Source organism: Galeopterus variegatus, unplaced genomic scaffold (genome assembly GCF_000696425.1).
Source record: "Galeopterus variegatus unplaced genomic scaffold, G_variegatus-3.0.2 Scaffold1917, whole genome shotgun sequence".
In the NCBI taxonomy this organism is placed as follows: domain Eukaryota; kingdom Metazoa; phylum Chordata; class Mammalia; order Dermoptera; family Cynocephalidae; genus Galeopterus; species Galeopterus variegatus.
The window spans coordinates 85,435-100,868 of record NW_007728028.1 but is presented as its reverse complement, the minus strand read 5'-3'; the positions used below and the strand labels follow the sequence as shown (position 1 = coordinate 100,868).

Here is a 15,434-nt window from a genome sequence, read left to right as displayed (position 1 = left end):
CGCCGCTTGGGAAGCGCGGCAGCGCTCCCGTCCGAGGGTTCGGATCCCACATGCAGACCGGTTCCCGCCCCCCGGCCGAGTGAGGCGCGGGAGCAACACCGAGGGTTGAGATCCCGTTGCCGGTCCCCGGTCCGGTACGGGGGCAACACTGAGGGTTGCGATCCGTTGCCGGACACGGAAAAAGACAAAAGAAAAAAATAAAAAGATTAAAGACTGTTCAGTATGTAAGATCCAGGGTAAATTATGATTTAATGTAACTTTCCTTTAAGACTTTAAGTACCTTTACTAACATTAATAATTGACATTAATTAATCTTGGCTTAGATAAATGACACTTAATTTGCAAACAGAAAACCTGACATAGAGAGAGAATCTCAGGTTATTAGATATAACTGGAGTCTCTCATTACCCACTATGATCCTAAATTTGGCATTGTTGAGTTTAACACTAGTCAATGTGAAAGAAAAAGTACAAGTATATCTATCCTGTTATTAATGGCACTAAAATCAAGTTCTATAAATTATGTCTGGGAAGAAGAGTGGGATGGGGGAGAAAGGAGCCAGCAGGACCCGTGGAAAGGGCAACTTGTATAAAAAGTCCTCCTTACTTTTTACCTATAAAGTAAAAAACTTTCTGAGTCTACATTATTTAAATGTTTACAAGTACATGTATTCATGTAATTTCTTATTAAATTTTTTTCAAGAAACTTTTCCTCAGAAATAAAGGACAGTATCACAAATTTGGAAGGTTTTATGAAACTGTTCTGGTTTTTTTCTATCAAGCTCCTAACCATTCTACAATTCAGTTAATTCGGTCCAAACAAAATAAATAACTTTATATTCTGATACTATATTGCTATCACAGCAATTTCCACATTTTAGCCAGTTATGTAGGCAACATTTATTAACAGTTTATAGACCTCTTTAAATTTTTAGAGCATCTTTATCCAAAAATGATTGTTTTCTTTTTTTTTTTTAAGTATAAGTACAAAAATAACCCAGGTTTAAAATAACCCTAGGCCAAGGTCATCTTTAAATGATGGAAAAGGAAATTAAAATGTATGGAGCTCCCATGTGCCAAGTACCATGTTAGATGCACAACTAGGGCTTAATCATCTTGACAATCCAATGAGGTAAGTATCATTATCCTCACTTTACAGGCGAAGAAACTAGAGTTTGCAGGATTTAATAACTTGCCCAATTCTCAGATTAAGGTACAGCCCGAATTTGGACCTAGAATCTCTGACTTCTTAACCCACACTCTTTCTACCGGGTCACTTTTTATTTTCATGTGAGAGATCTCTGGTTCTGGGTAGAGAGTGTCCTTCCCATGTGAGTTTTTTTTTTTTTTTTTCTTTTTGTCTTTTTTCGTGACCGGTAATGGGATCGCAACCCTCGGTGTCGCGCCCGTACCGCGACCGGCAACGGGATCGCAACCCTCAGTGTCGCGCCCGCACCGCGCTCAACCAGTGAGCGGACCGGTCTCTATATGGGATCTGAACCCTCGGCAGGAGCGCCGCCACGCTCCCAAGCGCCGCACTCTACTGAGTGCGCCACCGGGCTGGCCCCCCATGTGAGTTTTGACACTCCTAAAAATATTAATCTTTTATCAAACTCCTAACATCTAATACTCGTGCGCCAAATTCCTTACCTCTTCTGACTCTGGCAAAAGCTTAAGAAATTCTCGCAATGTCTCTGATCCATAATGCTCACTCTTTCCTTGATGAATATCTTCTACAATGGACTGAGGAGACCTTGAAAAGATAATGCGTCAGATTGCATTTCATGTTTGCTGAAGTGCCAGAAGAGGCACAAGCCAGTGGAAATCAAAACGAATCTGCTCCACCCTCCTTTCCATTCCACCTTCTTCCCGCTGTGGTGGGCAGTGTTGTGTCACTGCTCACCACAGCCCCGCTGCTGGGGAAATGGGACCCTGACACACCACTCAGAAGCCCCTTCACCCAGAAAACCATCCTCGGGCATCCCAGAAAGGTTGAAAGCAGCAACCACCACTGGGAGTCGTTTTGGGGGTAAAAAAATGATCCCCTTTGGTCTCACTGGAACTCCTGCAGAGCCCTCTTCTTTGTACTTTAGAACTTGGGAATTCAACCACTACTTGACTCAATTATATATACTATATATGCCCCAACGTGACAGGCTTGAATAGATGTCCCAGGGTAATTCACCGTGCACTTCAAGCCACTGGAGTATGTTTTTATGAAGGAAAACAGAGGAAAATGACAGACACTTGTGTACTCATTAGGCCATGTGTCTAAGATGGACTGAAAGGCAGGAAGGATGACTTTCGCTTGTATTAGAATTTGAATTTCGGCGTGGTCACACCCAGAGACTGATGCTGACAACATGGATATGACTAAAGTATCAAAAGTGTGTAAAAATCTTACTTCTTAAATTGCTTAAGGAATATCCCAATGTTCATGCTCCGTTTTGCATCCAATATAGTAATCTGGAAAAAAACAAGAACACATAAGATTACTAAAGTACAAATAAAAAGAGTTGGAGGAAAGAAGAGAATTAAAACCTATCAAAGTATAGCACTAATTTATAAGGGAATAATTCCCAATATGTAAATGTGGTGATTAATAGATATACCTAATACGGTTTTATGGATATTAAAGTATAATCCTCTCCCCAAATTTTTTGCAATATTTCATTTCCCTTACTGTAATAATGATACATATCTATTTTAATACTATACAATGATTGATATATATTAAACATTTTTTTAATTTAGCAATTTCCTCTTAGAAAACATAGCCCACATTTAAAAGCCTCAATTTAGAAATAGATGTCTTAGCATAGCAAGAATCAGATGAGCCTTGAACTAAGAAAGTAAAAATTCTAAAGATATTGCAGATTGAGTCCCAACACTGATATACAGATGTGAAAGGGCCAATAAGGTTATTCTCAGAAACATCATACAATTCTCAATTTTTTTCTAAAAGAAAAATTTTATTGAAAAAGACTGTATGTGAGGGTACTTCAAAAAGTTCATGAAAAAGTAGAATTAAAAGATAATATAAATCTTTCCATGAGCTTTTTGAAGACTCCTTCCATGTCCCATAGACCTTTTAGGAGGAGGTAAGGAAGTGTCCTACATTTTATTTATTCAGAATTTTAAAAAGAAAATTCTAATGCTGTATGTATTTCAAGTCTAAGATTTTTTTTTTCTTCTTTCATTTTAACATCTTTGGAATCAAGATGTGTCTTACAAATATACAGCATCTTTTGATTTAATCAAATATGGTATAGCTGTTCTAACATACTGTTAAAACTCAGATTTTTGTCTACAGTAGGTTTTAACTGCTTAATATTAGGAATTTGGGAGGGTTTTATCAGACTTGAAATTAGAACTTTTTGAGAGGGTTGTTCAATATGGAAGTCATTTCTGTCCCTGGAAGTAAATATCTAGGATGCATGGAGGAAAGACAACCTTAAAACTGCTGTAATTTTTTCCATTTGTTTTTTAGTAAAGGGAGACTAGCTAAAATAGGAATGTTGTTACAATGCTCTTCCTTTCCAAATGTATGTGATTCACTGCAAACAAAAGAGAGTCAGGTTTCAGATTAAATTCTTGATCTCTGGGTCTGCTTCTAAGTTTATAAGAAGCAGCAAAACTGTTAACCAACGTTAATGCCACTTCCTGGCTACAAGGTTAAATTTTTACAAGCATACCGGTGGCCTTCTTTTGAAGACTAATCTTAAACAATCACATTATTTACTAACCTAGGGGTTTATTTCATGTTAACACAATCACCTGCCAGCCATAAAATAAACTCCCCAGCTAAAAGGACAGACTCCTTATTGGAATCCTACCCAGGGACTGCAGTTCAAGTTCACTGCGAAAGGAGGGGAGAGGAGGAGAGAACAAAAGGGTGAGAATAAAATCTGTCAAACTTAACGCCCTTTAAAAGTTCATACCAAAAAGAGGAATCTCAACTTATTAAGACAGAAAACTACGTGTTTATTATAATTCATAAATTAAAAGGCCACAGTAAGAGCATGTATACTGATACATGCATTCACTTCTACCTAGAATGGGGAAATAACTTGTGTCTGTCATTAAATTGCCACCTCCTGCTACATTCAACCCTGACTGCAGCATCCGCCCCTCCCCCACCACGCTCCAAGCCCACCTTTATGCCAGTCACCCCTCAACCCTCTGGGACTCTGTACAATTCGCTTAGAACTATAACTGTTGTTGCCGGAAAAGCGATGGAGAAAATTACTCTTATTACCCCTATTGGACAGATAAGGAAACTGAGCCTCAGAGATGTCATTTTATGGTCTCTCTGATTCATTTTCACTCTAGTTCCTGTGAGTTTTAATATGGGTGAGCTTCCTATAGAGACGTAGCAAATGTTTCCCCACCAGCCTGGTATTCACGTTGGGAAGTTCCTCCAGGAATGGGGGCAGATCTGTAGAAAGCCATCCACACTGCCTGGCCAAGTCCCCTGGTGACCCCAGGGGTGTATCTGTGAACTGATGGATAGAAATCAGGTTCGCACCAGGTAAGACAGACTCCAGGAGCCTAAGCCCTGGCCTTGCGAGAGCAGCCCATCATGCTCAACAGAGGGGCAGCCACAGCCTGCAGAAGCAGTTGTTTCTACAGCTCAAGCTGTGTTTCAGAAACCGGCCACCATTTAAGAGAATCCAGATATTCCTAAGGAAAAACCTGGGCTGGCCATGTTTTACAAGGAAAATATAGCCCAGCACTTCATCCAAACAACATGAAAATGAGACAACTGATAACATTCCAGGGACAGTCCCACTGTCTTGGGGCACCCTCAGATTTGCCTAGTGCATGAGGAGTCTCTTTCTTGAACATTATCACACCGAATCCTTCTAAAGCGGTGTTGAAAAAGTGTTTGTTCAGGTCCTTTAAAGAGGGTTATCACTACACATGTAAATTAGCTTTATCTCACTTCCCAAGTGCTTGCTTCTCAAAGCTGGGCCATTCAGAAATGAATCCCTGTGGGACTGGGTGGTGTTTTGGAATCATTCAGCACCGTGAAATCTGCACATGGGATCCCAGTGACACTCATAGACTGCACAAGCTAAATCAGAGCAACAAATTGCCCAAAGAACAGATGAACCAACCCAGCCAGTGAATGAGCTGCATCACCCCCTCCCTCCCACCAGCTCCAATAAATCTGTAATCTACTCTTCTGGTCACACCAGGACATGCAGGCAGGATGGTCACTGAGGTCAGTGCCTGCAACAGCAAGTATAGACAACGTAGGACAAAGTTTATTAGCTCTTCCAATAAAAGTCTCACCAAAGAATGGCAAACAAAGGAGCTAGAAGGGTAAGGTTACAGAAGGGAACACATTCAACTAATTTCAAGGATTTCCTACTGGGATGTGAGGGGTACCTGGCTATAACAGCAGTCTCCCCACAGATTGCCAGGGTTATTCCGACGCCCTCTGAAACACTGAGTGAGCGGTACTAGCTACTCAGTACGGGGTGTGAATTGCTTATAGCCAGCCCTCTTGCTAAAACCTCCAAATAAGCTCTCCTAGTTTCTTCTACTACAACTCTTGTAGTTTTACTTAGCCTCAATCCACTACAAAATCTTCCTCCAATATCCCTTAAAGAAAGAAAAAACTTTTTTTACTTGTGGTAAAATACAAATAAAGGGCCGGCCCGGTGGTGCACTGCTACAGTGCGCGGCTTGGGAGTGCGGTGGTGCTCCCGCCGAGGGTTCGGATCCCACATACAGACCGGTTCCCGCTCACTGGCTGAGCGAGGTGCGGGCGCGACACCGAGGGTTGCGATCCCGTGCCGGTCCTGGTCCGGTACGGGCGCGACACTGAGGGTTGCGATCTGTTGCCGGACACGAAAAAAAAAAAAAAAAAGAAAAAAAAAATACAAATAACATTTATCATGGTAACCATTTTGAAGGGTGCAGTTCAGTGGCATTAAGTACATCTGAAATGTTGTGCAACCATCACCACCACCCATCTCCAGAACTCTTTTCATCTTGCAAAACTGAAACTCTGTACCCATTAAACAATAACTCCCCAATCCTCTCTCCCCAGCCCCTGGCAACCACCCTCCTACTTTCTACGAATCTGGCTACTCTAGGTACCTCATTTAAGTGGAATTATACAGTATTTGTCCTTTTGTGAATGGCTTATTTCACTTAGCATAATGTCCTCAAGGGGGAAGAAGAAACTTTTAGAAGCACTTTTTTCTCAATGTCAAAGGGAGGGGGACTTTCTTACCTACTTAAGTAACTCTAAATAGTGGCTATTTCAATCCCACCTCAAATTTTGGAAAGCAAAATTAAAAAAATCTTCCTTCATCCTCCAATATGGACTTAGCATTTGGTTTTTGATGGTTTTTCATTTTCTTTTCTTCTTTCTTTTCTTTTTTTTTTTTTTTTTTGGATGGCTGTTAATCAGAAACTGTTCCTCCCCCTCCATTTTAAGAAAAATAAAAACAAAAACCCAGATGAAGCACTTTTTTTTTTCAAATATTTTATCTAGTTCTGCAGTTCTGGATTATGAGCATATCCCAGAATCCTAGGACATACTGGGATCATGACAAAAGTTGAGAAAGAATGACTGATACCTGAATTACAGTGTGGGAAAATAAAACATTACTTCTCATAAATTTAGAAAAAGACAAAAGAAAAAAGAAAAACCAATTTTCCTTCCATCTTTCTCTCCCTTCTTTTTTTTCTAATTAGTTACTTTTGTCATTTCTTTCATGGTCAATGTAATATTGCTGCAGACATTACAGTGAATGACCTCGGTATTTCATCAATTGTGTTTTCTTTGTGACTCCCAATTTTGACCTGTTGATACCTTGTAAGATAGTCCCTGTGCTCCCTCGGTTCGGTTCTGTCCAGTTCGGTAACCTTTGATTTCCTTTGGAAGATACCAAACAGCTAAGACATATCCCTGACCTTAAGAGCTGGTCAAATTGTAGAGGGAGACACACACAGACCCAGCTGCCACTAGAGTGAGGCTCGGAGGGGGACTGAGGAACATCCGTAATAGATGGACAGGGAACGACAGAGCTTCTCAGGAGATGAGATCTGAAAACTCTGAAAAGAAGGTGTGTTTGAGCTGAACACTTTTACTATTATCCCCAATAATATATTGTTGTTATTCCTAATTACTTTAGTATAGTTTAATTATTATTGTACCATCACATCTGTTTTTAGGTAATAAAGATACAAGGATAGTAATATTGCATAACCTGCCCCCTAACACCCCCCACCAAATGTTCTAATTTACTGTTTTAAGTGTTGTTCTTTCTAAGTTCAGCTGTTCCCAAACCCAAATCTTTACTATCTTCCAGCAAATTCTTCCTTTGGAGTAAAATAAAACTTATTTGTGATGCTTTATAAGCCCTTTAAAGCAAACATCAATGACATTATGTCAGGCCATTTCTGTAGGAGGTTATTATATTTCAAGGGGACGTAATCTGATCCTTGGCACGTTTCACCCTCCAGAATTATGGCCTGTGTTGTAAAGTGTTGATGCCATGTTTCCAAGCTCAGGACTGGTCCCTCTGCTGAATATGCCGTTTAGGGCATTCTCCAGTACACAAGGACAGATGGTGAGGACTATTACTTTAGACCCTGGACTCCACTCACTTCAGAATGAGATAGAAGGTTTATTACTGATCTTTGTCAGACTACAATTCTGCTGAGTTACAACTTCTTCAGAAGAAAATCTAATGAGGGAAGAAACTAGCACGTACCATATTCTTTTACTGAAAAATGTATAATACTTCCAGTGATACTGGAGATAACATGAAAAATTCAAAATAATTCTGGATAACCTCTGTTACGTGACAATATTTACCCAACATGCACTTAAATGGATCAATCTAAACTACTTATCATACCTGAATACTGAAGAGTTGAAGAGTTAGATTATCTTATGATACACAGACATGATGATTTACTTTTTCTTTCTAATATGCTGTGTCTCAGAGTAGGACCTACAAGCGTTGAAAGTAACGATCTTTTTTGTACACCCGTGTTCACAGCAGCATTCTTCACAAGAGCCAGAAGTTGGAAGCAACCCACCTGTCCATCAATGGATCAACGGGTAAACAAAACATGGTGTGTCCATATAACAGGATGTTATTCAGCCTTAAAATCCTGACACAGGCTACAACATGGATGAACCTTGAGGACATTATGCTACGTGAAATAAGCCAGTCACAAATTCTGTATAATTCCACTTACAAGAGGCACCTAGTGTAGTCAAAGTCATAGAGACAGAAAGTAAATGGTGGCTGCCAGCGACTGGAGGAAGGAGGGAGCGGGAGGTGGCTGTTTAAGGGGCACATTGTTTTGGTTTCGCATGATCAAAAGAGTTCTGTAGATGAATGGCGGTGATGGATGCACGACAGTGAGAAGTGCTTCCTGCCAGCGAACTGTTAAAAATGGTTAAGGTGATAAATTTTGCGTTATGTGTACTTTACCACACTTGAAAATCATTTTAAAACTATTTTTTTAAAAATCGTTTAAAACATAAAGAAAAAAAAGTAAAAATCTACCTAGGGTGCAGGGGTAGATGGAGGTGAGGAGAAATATTTTTTTCCCTCAATTTTAGATTTGGCCTAAAAATGGACATTTCTGCTTCTGCCATAGCTGGGAAGAGATGCCATATCCCTGCCATTTTCCTCTCTGAGTGGTTCTGAACCTCTCTCTAACTCACAAACATAAAACAGCAAGTTCCCCACAGCCCCCTGAAATTCTCCCCATTCACAAAGGATGTCACCTACCCTAACCTGATGGCTGCCTCCCCAGGGACATGGTGAGCTAACCCCCTTCTGTCACAGGTGCTTCCCCGAGACATGCACTGCACTTCCACATGCGCCCATCCAATCATGACTCCAGGATTCCTGAATTGCAGTGAGGAGAGCTGGGAGACAATGGTGAGAAATGACCTACTGTACAATAAAGAACCTCTGTTGGAAGCTGGGGCAAAGGCCAGGGTACTAAGGAAATGACTTACTGCTCCTTCCAATATTGAAAGGATACTTTAACAAATGAAAGAACTGCATAAAAGGAAGACACAGGAAAGCCTGTGCTCAACACTGAAGGCGCTAAGGCACTGCGAAGGCACTGAAGATTTCCTTCTCAAGTTTATTTCATGGTTTACACTTAAACAGTTCTAATCCCAGTGCTCTCTGCATTTCATAATAAGTAGACTCTTGGCTGTTTCAACAGGGGATCATACAATCCACTTTAAAGGCCCCCAAGTGAATTAGTGGAGAGGAGTTAACATGTTCCTAAGCCAGGAAGAGAAAAGAGGTCAATATTGTTGGCTCAAGAATTCAATAATGCATAGAGGTGCTACTTCATCCCAGGGCCCTGCCCACTCGCTTATCTAGCCAGCTCCATCTCTGACCTATTTTCTCTTTACAACTGATGGATTTATGTTGTCTTTTTTTCTTTCTTTCTTTTTCTCCCTCTCTCTCTTTTTTTTTTTTTTTTTTTTGTGGGCTGCATTCTTTCCTTTTAGTTCCTGATTTCCTAATTATTTCTTCTAGCAAGTAGAAGTTTCTTAATTCACTTTCATGTTTCTAAACAGACTAATTATAAATGCAATTTTTGATTCTGTTTCTGTAATATATGGTGACCTGTAGCTCTGAAGTCAGGCTTTCAGTTAACGACTTATACCTTAATAGCTTTATTTTTTTTCTCACAGCCACACAGTTAGTGTTAACTGGAAATATGCTTCCTATAAAGTCTATCTGAAAATAGACTCTCTGAAAATTTCTGTTCCACAATGGCCATAATTTAATTCAGAGATCTGAGGAATGAAGGCCATTTCAAAACACATGAAAGAAAATTGGAGGAGAAAATAAAGGTAAAATCCTAAGGATGGATATTAGTTGATGATGTTATTTAACAAAGCCATTTTGTCCCAGACAGCTTCAGTTCATCCCAGTTAACCAAGTTCAAAAACTCAGTTTTTTGTTTCAACCAAGACTAACAATACCGGACTTTAGCAGAACTACTCCACCACGGAAACCACAGCAGATGTGCTAGAGACAGGGCAGTGCTGAGAGGCCAAAGACCAATGGCCCCCAAATAGCATGTTCTCTGCATGAGGTCATAATCCACCGGGATGTCTGGGAGGATACGGCATGCACACTTACACTTTTTCACTCCTCAGCTCGAAATCATTGTATAAGACCCTTTCTATCATTTCCAGAGCACATTCACTTGGATTATTCTATTTCTTAGTGATGTCTAGCAATTGTTTGAAATGAACACACACACCCCAAACAAAAAACAATGGAGGGTTATCCCACCATGTTCCCATTCTTACCTCTTCCCGAGCATCCCTAAAGGATGAATTTAAAGTTCCTCCTCTCCTAGGAAGGGAAGACTTGGTGGTGTCTTCTTGCTGCCCAAAGAGCTCTTCGATGGTCTTTGTATCAATCTGGTAGTGATGCTGCTGCCTGGCTGCCAAGGTCCAGATGTTGGTTTTGCCACGAACTTGCTCCTCTGGAATGGTTTTCCAAAAAAAGCTTCTCATCCGCTTTTTCTTGCCAAGGTGGCTATAGCCATTCATGTGAGAAGTTGGGGGTAGTCCTGGCGGGGGAGGTGGGACAGGAGGCCCCCCAGGAAGTGGAGGTGGTAGGGGAGGAGGAGGACAAGGAGGAAACCCTTCCCCTGAATATGGACATGGTGGAGGTGGAGGGGGTGGAGGAGGAGGTGGAGGCGATGCTGCAGGCGGTGTTTGCCCGATCATGAATCCAGCTGCTGTGGCGATATCCCCATTTTCTTTATCACTGACCAAGGAGACACAATTCATAACATGCATAGTACTGTTGCCTTCCAAGGAGATAATTTCTTGACCTTGGGGGAGCAGACACAAACATCACACTTGTGTCATACTTTTCCACCCGCTAGTCTGCTGCCAGAAAAAAACGCAACTGTGCTGCATGTCATCTTCCAAACCTACCAAGATAAAACAAGTTTAAAATCAGTACAGGCCAACATTTTCATACGAGCTTTTCCCTCCAGAGGCTAGTGTCAATCCTCCCGTATTAGTGGGATATTAAAATCAATGAGGGACAACACATCCCAAAGTGCATTAAAAGGAACGAATACTTTTCTAAATGTGAATCAAATTTTTTTTTTTTTTTTTTTTTGTCTTTTGTCTTTTGTCTTTTTCCGTGTCCGGCAACGGATCGCAACCCTCAGTGTTGCCCCCGCACCGGACCGGGGACCGGCAACGGGATCGCAACCCTCGGCGCTGCTCCCGCGCCTCGCTCAGCCAGTGAGCGGGAACCGGTCTTTATGTGGGATCCGAACCCTCGGGCGGGAGCACCGCCGCACTTCCCAAGCGGCGCACTATCCAGTGCGCCACCGGGCCAGCCCCGTGAATCAAATTTTACTACCTAGAAATGTTACCAAAGCAGCAGCAATAAATCCAATTTGGAAACCTTCCATTAATCAATAAAGCACATATTTATTGAGAGCCCACTATAGGTTCAGCAAGTATTGCTCACTTTATGAATAAACTAATTGTTCACTAACTGGTTCATTTTCTCTGGACAATGGATACCCAACCCCTAGGGAGACTGCCCAAATTGCTGAAGCATTAGGCATTAGTGACCCTGCCTTTTTCCAGTCGGGACATGTCCCTACCAATCAGTGGGTCAAAAGGCATCTTCCACCTTGTCTGGAATAGGCAGGGCATTTGAAGATGACAAAATAATGGCCTAGTTCACTTCCCTGGAGTTAGGGCCATCAGGTTCCTGCTCTACTTGGAGATGTGGCTTCCCCCCAAATAGAGAAAAGAATGGCAGATGTGAAGGTTAAAGGTTCCAGCTCTAAATCAAGCTTTACTGCTTACAATTTTAGACAGGACATTTTGCCTCACGAGGCTTCAGTTTCCTCGTTTGCAAAATTAAGAGGATACATTAAACGACCTCTGTCACCCCTTCTGAAGCTATCGTCTTGGATTCTAGTTAAGTCACTCTTTGGAAAACATTAGAACTTCTCACCTACCTCTTCTACTCCTTCGGTGATGCTACTAGCAAAAAAGAGATACACACAAGGACACGCTGCCCATATCTCATGTGCCACATGTCCATTCCTTATCAACAGAGTCACTAACTTATTTTGGTAGCTTGTATTTTTATGGAACTGCAAAAGCTTGTTTTGGGTGTTGGGTCGTTACTGACCTGATGTAAAAACAGGTCAAAACAATTATATTTCTTACAGGGAAGTGGGGGTGTGGAGGAAGGGACCCCATGCAGGCTATCCAGTGAGCACCCAGACTAGGTGGGAGTGTGAAAAGGTGACTGTTTCCTCCAAATCACAAAGGGCCATACGTAGGGGCTTTTTACACTGGACTTCTGGGTGTAATTATCCTTCTACAGCATCTTGTCAAAGCCCATACTTACAACAAGTTGGCCAAACACTACTGGATTACAGGAGTAAACTATCTGATGTCACTAATTCAAATACTGTGAATTGTTTTACACAGAACCACATATAAAAGGTAGGATTGCCTTGGGAATAAGAATAGAGATTCTAGAAATAAACTGATGTTTCTTAGAACCCAGTTCTGCTACTTCCTAGATGTGCAACCTGAGCAGAGGTAGGTTATTTATTTAACCTACTTTTCAGAATCTTCACCTACAGTATGAGGAATACCTGTTTCATTGATTTGTATAAGAATAAATGAGTTAATACATGTACAGTCCTTACCAAGATGCCTGGTACATAGTTATTATTAATAACAATAACATACTGGTATCATATGTGCATATGATTTCCCTTTATTTTCACAGGCATTACATTTGCTTTAAAATATGTATTGGGTTTACAGATAAAATGCCAAGTTTTCCCTGGCTGCTAGAAACATACTTTTAATATTTCCATTCTCTGCTATTAAAGTTTGTGGTTTGTGAGATTTGTCTGTTTTCACTGCTCAGTGATTATATGTTAAATTGTCTCTACAAGAACAAATATTTTTATGAAATATTTAAACATTTAAGTTCTGAGGCTTATGTATATATGGGTAGAAAATGGCATTTCCAACTATTAATTGTATAATTTTTCCTACCATTTTAACCACTTTTAAATGGTACAATTTAGTGGCATTAAGTACATACACAATGTTGTGTAGCTATCATCACTGGATAATTTTTAAATAAGTAAAATTGAAAATATTTATCCAAGCCTACTTACAGTTCACTTGAGATGCAACTGGCTTTTAGAAGGAGTTTTCATAATTATCATTAGGGGCATAACTAGGCTGTTTCATAGTTGGCACCCCTAAAGCAAATGACTCATTGTCAATTACAGTTTATAGTTATATTTGAACTCTTCTTTTTTCAAGACTGTACAGGTAATTTTGGCAGTTTATCCTTACATATTTTTAAATAGTTCTGTACATAAAATATCTCATGTATAGAAGAGCTGCTAATCCTCCAGTTCACCTCAATTCCAGATATGCTGACTTGTATATAGACTATTCCTCTTAAGAATGGTGATAAGCTAAAAAAGTCCCCAACCTAGAAAGCAATAGTTCATTCAGTGCTCCTAAGTATATGTACAGATGTGCCATTAGGCCTCACAAAGCAAGTGTAGAGATACTAATAAAGAGAGAGAAAGACTATACACTCAAAGGTTGTGCAACATCACTGTTTTCTAACACCAAGGCCCAAAAGGATGCTAGTCTTTTTGCATATTGTGCTTTGCACAGAGGGAAGTACCATATAAAACTTGTCAAAGTAAAAAGTGACACGTTGGCTACTTATTAGCATGATTTTAACCACTGCTCCATTTTGAGAAAGAATGTTATTTAAAAAGTTAAAGAAACAAAAGACAGTGTACAACATTGTCCCTAGTATGTTGTCTGGTTAATTTTTCCCTCCCAAGAGCTTCTAATGAATCAGTTCACCAGCAATGATTAGCTAAGATGCTAATGCTTTTACTACCTGTACTTCAATAGGGCTTCCCCCTGGGCCAGGATTTCCACTGTCAAGGAAATGGTAGGAAAAGCAGAGTGCAGACAGAATTCTAACCCTTTCCACAGTCACATGAGATATTAAAATAGAGGATACACAAAGAACATTCAATTTACTATAGTACTGTCCACAGTAAAGATGCAAACGCACACTCTCCAGGTATGCTAGGAGAATGCAGGTGATGTCGCAGCCCTAACAGATGACACTCGCTGCCTGTTTCTCACAGCAGGCAACTGCCAGCAGGGACAATGGGATTAGCCCCTGCTTTGTCTGGAAAATGTTAAGTGTCCCATCAATCTCCCCAGGGCAGACAGACACAGGCCTGTATTTAACATCTCACCTACAAGCTGGGCACCCCAGCAGCAGGGAGGACAGCTGCTAAGATGACAAATGCCCAGCCCTGAGTGAAATGTCGAGCTGTCGTGGTTGGGCTCTGAAGATCAGAACTTCTCTTCAAGTCCCCTGGAAGTCAGTTTAGAGTTCAGGGCTTTCCTGAAAGAGGGTCACTGGGAACTTGTTGCACAGTTGGTCACTCACCCCCTTGGTCAACAACAATCAAAAGTAATATGAAGGAAAATGCACCAGAAAACCTTTTCCCTTGACTCCTGACATGTGTCACAGAGAGGTGAGGGCTCTGAGTGCTGGCCCACACACTTATGACGAACGGGGGCAGAGTAAGCCAGGTATGGAGAGAAGAGGCAGAGGAACACACAGCCCTATTTTATTCTGGGGAGAAGAAAGGGTGGGGAAAGTACAGGCAATTCTAAAAGACGGAATTTTTGCTCTCACTCCACTCACTCGTTGGGAATAGGCTCCTCCACCTCCACCTGCCTTTCAAAACCCTCCTTGATTATTAAACACAGAATATCTATCAGGACAACCCCGCAGTCCGGCCAGAGCTGAGGCACCCAGCTCTTCACCTTGGCACTCCAGCCAGCAGCGAAAGATTCCAAGACAACGCGTTTCCAGTCAACGTGTTTAATCTGTCGCTCGACATAAACATTCACAGATGCGAGAACAACACCCCAGCCCGAGAGCAGACGAAGAACGCCTGGTTTTGAATGTACATTTTCAGTTTCTCTCCCTGTTCCAAAACCAAGACAGAAAAAGCACGCAAGTGCCAAAGGATGCTCTAGGGAGAGGGAAGGACGCGCTGGCGACTCATGCCAGGGGGACAACTGCGGGTCAGTAGAGGGGGTCACAGACGCCAAACATCAGCGGTAGTCTCTGTGCAAACAGATGTTGGAAGCCACTGGGCCCTAAAGAAATTCGGCGTGGGGGGCACCCGGGGCACAAATCTTTCCCGTTGGTTTGGACGCACAGCAGTCTCCTAGATTTTTGCGTTGGAGGGTGGTCCACCGCCTCCTTCCGTCCCCAACCCCGCAGCCCGCCCAAGCCACTCACCCGAACGCCTCCGGCTCGGCCGCCTCCCGCCGCGAGTCCCCGC

The 15,434-nt window shown here is 41.6% G+C and overlaps 1 protein-coding gene across 1 annotated transcript in view; it reads right to left on the bottom strand.

The window, feature by feature from the left end:
* FHDC1 (FH2 domain containing 1) overlaps positions 1–10,839 on the bottom strand; it is a 30,756-nt gene extending 19,917 nt beyond the window's left edge. Inside the window, exons 1-3 of the mRNA XM_008579587.1 lie at positions 10,327–10,839; positions 2,404–2,465; positions 1,650–1,752 (exon numbers count right to left, since the gene is read on the bottom strand). Of these exons, the coding sequence (XP_008577809.1) occupies positions 1,650–1,752; positions 2,404–2,465; positions 10,327–10,824 (663 nt within the window). The 5' untranslated portion in view covers positions 10,825–10,839. The remainder of the gene's footprint in view (positions 1–1,649; positions 1,753–2,403; positions 2,466–10,326) is intronic.
* Positions 10,840–15,434: the final 4,595 nt, after the last annotated feature.